This window comes from Trematomus bernacchii, unplaced genomic scaffold (assembly GCF_902827165.1).
Source record: "Trematomus bernacchii unplaced genomic scaffold, fTreBer1.1, whole genome shotgun sequence".
Taxonomy (NCBI): Eukaryota; Metazoa; Chordata; class Actinopteri; order Perciformes; family Nototheniidae; genus Trematomus; species Trematomus bernacchii.
In genome coordinates this window covers 14904119-14909254 of record NW_022987564.1, presented here as the reverse complement: position 1 = coordinate 14909254, position 5136 = coordinate 14904119, and the positions used below count along the sequence as shown (strand labels likewise).

General features: G+C 45.2%; 1 protein-coding gene across 2 annotated transcripts; it reads right to left on the bottom strand.

Annotated features, from left to right (window-relative positions):
* Positions 1-1486: 1486 nt before the first annotated feature.
* LOC117477562 (UPF0500 protein C1orf216 homolog) lies at positions 1487-4830 on the bottom strand. Of its 2 annotated transcripts, none has more exons than XM_034124254.1 (2): positions 4569-4830; positions 1487-3022 (listed from the first exon to the last, which is right to left on the bottom strand). In XM_034124254.1, exon 2 carries the CDS (start codon positions 2998-3000, stop codon positions 1912-1914), a length of 1089 nt encoding a protein of 362 aa, XP_033980145.1. In that variant the 5' UTR covers positions 3001-3022; positions 4569-4830; the 3' UTR covers positions 1487-1911. The 2 variants fall into 2 exon arrangements, with proteins under 2 accessions (XP_033980145.1, XP_033980143.1); XM_034124252.1 differs by lacking the exon at positions 4569-4830 and adding an exon at positions 4453-4534.
* Positions 4831-5136: the final 306 nt, after the last annotated feature.

The following is a 5136-nucleotide window of genomic DNA, read 5'->3' as shown; positions in this document are numbered from 1 at the left end:
CACATGACCTCTGACCTTTTTTTAAAAGGGTTTAAAAGGGCATCTGGATAACAATCCATTCATTTATGTAACTAAACATGTGCAATTTTTTGAAGTGATGAACTACAAGTTACATATGACTTTTACAACTCATGATTCTGGGTTATGAAAAATGGAAAAACATGTGAACCTTAGTATTAATGACCTCATTGACATTAAAAGCTGCAGATTTATGACTAGAAAGATTTTATTGAGGCTTTATTGGAGATAAAAAGCTGTTATAATTCATGGCTCACAGCTATCTCTTCTTGAAAATGATGTACTAACCAATAATGGACTCTTTATAAAGAGTGCCTTATTGAAAATGGCATCTAAATGTGTTTTATATTTTCCCTGGAAGAAATATACCTGAACCACAAAGAGATATAACAATACTGTCATTGTTCTAAAAATACTGAAGCACATTTTTCTGAGGGAAACTGATCAGTTAATTTTCCCTGTGAGTTAAAGCAGCTTTTAGGCTCACTTATCTCCGTGTTTCATGCGCTTTGTTTGGATACATAAATAACCTGTCCTAACCCTGAAATCACGTCACGGTGGTTTAGAAAATCAGCATCAAAGGCGTGTTTGTTCCTCCTAAATGTCCTTTTTTCAGAGGTGTCTGTTTGCACGTCTTACAAGTCACCATTCCGGTGTAAACATGTTATCCTCGCGCTTTGATGCCTCCCAAACCTCCGAGCTTCAGCCAGCGAACAAGGGATCAATATGTAAATCGACTCAGACTTTCTCTGCGACGCCTGCGTCCAGGGGAGGCGATAAGCTTGGGAAAAAAATAGACTGGAGTTAGTTAAGAGGCATAGCTAGGGATTATCCCAAACTTGCCCCGGGGTTCTGGCTCTCCTGCGCGCAACCGGACCGGCGTCTGTTCACCGCGGCCGGATAGGACCTGCAGGGCCCCGGGGCGCAGACTGACAGGCTCCCCGGGGGCCCCCACCACCACGACCCGCTCAGGATGGAGATTACAGGGTGGCAACGCGGCTGGTATCTCTGTGAACACACACACACACATGCACATGGAAGGAGGTGAGATGATGGTGGAGTGCCCGCGGCAGCAGCCATGCCCATGGAGATTGACGCCTGAGCCTCACACGGCTATCACACACCCCGCAGAACACACACACTCCCCGCAGAACACACACTCCCCAGCCCCGTGTGATGAGCAGATACAAACCAACTTTGTTCGGCTGACAAAGAGGCAATTGTTGGCTGAAAGGTCATTCGTCCTTAGGCTCCACAACAGCAAGTACAGCTCTAGAAGATTAAAAAAATGTCCTATCTACACTGAGGGGGCTTTGATAAACCAGCTTTAGGAGATCAACATGATGATGTGGAATGAAATGAAGACTTTGGGGGGGACTTCCCCTTAAGATGTATCTATTATGACTCACTACAATAACTCCTTTTCATTAGATCAGCTGAAATACAAACAGACGACACAAAAAATCAGATAGAAGATACTTTTATTTATTCTTTAAATGTTCTTAATATCTCTCTATACAGCATTATCTCAGGGTATAAATCATCTTTTACATCTACATTATATTTTTCAATTCTTTTTTTGGTACAGCAGGGTTTTTCTTTCTACTCACAGGTCAAGACAAACCAAGACATTGCACAGACACAGATTATTTTCGATACAAACATCATATTATTCCCACAACAAAGTGTTCATCATGATTTGACGTACATACAGTTAGGGTTAGGGTTTATTGATGCTCTGGGTGGTACACCAGTAAAGAAATTAAAGTCATTACAATCAGCAACATGAGACTGGAACTTAAAAACATCAGACTGAATGATGGGAGATTGTCTTTTTTTTTCAGGACCGAAGCAATCAGACCACTTCCTGTTTCCTCCCATAGTTCTCTCTCCTCACGACTGGCTGACGGCAGCAGCGGGGACGGCGTTAGCAGCACCCATACGCAGTAGTTCCTTCCTCTGCGTGAGGATGATGTCGAAGCTGCTCTGCAGGCGGTTCTGCTGCTCCTGGATGCGGCTCTGCAGGGTGCGGACCCAGCGGATCAGCGCCAGGCGGCGGTACATGGTCAGCTGCACCTGGTGCTTCTCCATCTCCTGGGCCTTGAAGCGCTCGCGGTCTCGCAGCGTCCACACCGCATCCATCAGCTCAGGGATCTCCCCGTCTGAGTCAGAGGAGCAGTTGTCGTCTTCTTTCTCTTCCGCTCCTTCCTCCAGAAGATTTCCTAGGTTGCTTCCTGTCAGAGACTTGCGGGCGAAGCTTCTGCGTCGCCCGACCGAGTCTCCGTCACCGTTTCGGTTTGCGTCACTTTCATTGTGGTTGGACCTCGGTTCCCCAACGCCGATGCGGTCCCAGCCTCCCATGAGCATCCCTTCGCCTCCAATGTCCATGTTGAGGGAGGACATGCTCCCGCCAGACCGGTGGCTGAACTCAGACTCAGAGTCGCTGTCGCCCCATTCGTCACCGTCTTCCAGCGCCGCCTCGTCTTCATCTTCCTCCTTTCCTCTGAAACCCGAGCTGCTTTTCCTCCTCTGCTGCTCCCTTTTCTCTCTTTGCTTCTCCTCATGCCGGTATATCAGCTCCTTCCTCTCCTCTTCCTGCATCCTACCTTCCTCCGCTCCGTCAGGGGGCACTCGACCATAACCGTCATCCCCACACTCGATTTCGGGCAGGGGCTCCAGGGGGCTCCAGCAGGGCATGCGGGAGCGAGGGGACAGGACTCCTGAGTTGTTGTGGTACCCAGAAGAGGAGGAGGAGTACGGAGGGTCACGACCAAGCGGGCCCAAGCTGCGGGGACGGACCTGGTTTCGGTTCTCGTCTCCGCCTCCATGACCCGTGGAGCCATCGTTATCTTTGCCCGGCAGGAAGTTGAAGTTGCCGTCTTTGTCACACTTCCTGTTTTGCAGCGAGGAAGAGGAGCCATTGTTGGAGACTCCTTGCCCGGCGTAGGCCGAGTTCAGATGCTGGTCCTGATGGTGCAGCATCACTGACCTCGACTGAGCCTCACTGAAACGACAAGGGACAGAACGTTAAAAGACCTGAAGAACCTCAACCTCAGATTCACACTCTTAATTAAGTTCTTACTTGTGTTTCAAAGAAAAAACATGTTTGGCTTGTGTTGTTATAATTTTTACCTTGAGTACATAGCAGTTAAGTATCAATTTGGTATCTGTACCAAGTTGTTCAGGTATTGTATAAGTACTAGCATCCAAAAATGTCAAATGCTACCCAGAAAGCAAATCAGCAGATCTTGCAATCAGAAGCACAACAGCTCCTCTGTGTTGATGTATTGAAGTTGAACGTTCTTCTTCACAGTAGCTCAATTCCTGACAAAACACATCTCATCTAATGCTGTTAAACTTTCTTATCTTGGTTAATGGCACTTCCCTCAAGTTTGAGAGTAGTCAAAACAAGCTGCATTAGTAGCCAACGATAAAGTGACATTGACAAAAATGTTCTGCAAGTTGTTGTGCACAAGCATGATTCAAAACAAGAAACTGCATAGAAGATACACAAAAGTCACCAGCAGCCTTAAAAGCGATGGTACTTTTTGGAAAATGTTCATCAGAAATGTTGAGTATCTGCCTTAAAAACAACACAATGCGAGAACAATTTAATTGATATGGATGAGGAGCAACTATAAAACGAATGAAAAATACAATTATAATCTTGTTGCCACCCCACCCCACCCACACACACACACACACACAACACTCCTTGTTTATAACGTCTAGAACTACAGGCTGGTCTGCACACTCCACTTCTATTAGCATCAAATATTTACATGTCTCCTCAGAATGGAAATTTCTCTAATCCTGACTTCAGGCTGCTGTCAGTCAATCCCTCTCCTCTCCTATCCCCTTCTCTCCTCTCACGCGCGTTCACGTGGTGCTGAAGGACAGCGACGGTGGCTTTGTCGGGAGCGCGCATAGCAGGCACAGACAGATGCTTGACGATCACGAGGAGAAAAATATTATTCTCCGTGTAAACATCGACACATTTTTCGTTTCAGAGCTGAATTTGACATGTGAAACAATCAACAGGGTGCAACAGAAAAAAACGCAGTCTGATTTAAATGAGTACATCTGCATTTAACACATGTAAAAACACCAGCACGCGATACAAATTAAATAAACATTATACCGAAATAGTCCTGCTGCAGGGTGGAGGTTTCTTATCTGTACAGAAAGATGCTTGTTTTTGCTCGGACTACGGCAGAAATAAGAAAAAAGGCGACCAATGGCGTTCAGCGGCTGCATGTTTCCGGATTAGTGTTGAATAGGCTATAATGTGAAAAAAAAACACGACTGCTTTACATCTTAATCCATCTACAGCGAACCGGAATGGTTAAAAAATGACTCGATATTTACTGTTAGTGATGAAATGCAGGAAAAAAGGGAATATTTAATGTGCGTTGGGCGTTATGTAACGCTCACCCCATATCAGTGCTGTGTCCTCTGTCGGCAAAAACAACCTCAGCTTCCTCTCATCCCCTGCGTGCAAATGACCGACACTGAGCCGTGTGAATATTATTATTTTTGAATGTTCTTACCTTATTTCCTAGTCTGTTCGGTGGAGAAGCTGAACGATGTTCCCTCCCAATTTTTTCTCCTCCTCCTCCGATCCCTCCTATGTGATGTTTATTTTCCTCTTCCTCTCTCCTCCTCCTCCTCCTCCTCCTCCTCCCATCCCCTCACTGCTACTGTGGTTCTGAGGGAAATAATACCAGCACTTCCTAAACTGGGCTGGGACTGCAGGAAGAGGGAAACCGTGGAGAATGAATGGGAACAATGGGCTGTCATGGTACTCTGAGTCATCTACTGGAATAACGGTATGACTGTGCACTGCAGCAACAGGCCTCTATACAGACTTTTAGTAAAAGTACCAGAGTGTAGGAATACTCTGTTACAAGTAAAAGTCCTGCATTCAAAATGTTACTCAAGTAAATGTACAAAAAAGTATTGGCATCAAAATGTATTTTAAGTACCAAAGTAAAAGTACCAATTCTGCATATTGGTCCATTTCATAATGATATATATTAAATGTTTTGATTATAATTATTGATCATTAAAGTGTTATCAAAGCTGGTAAAGGTGCAGCTAGTTTTAATGACTTTGTAT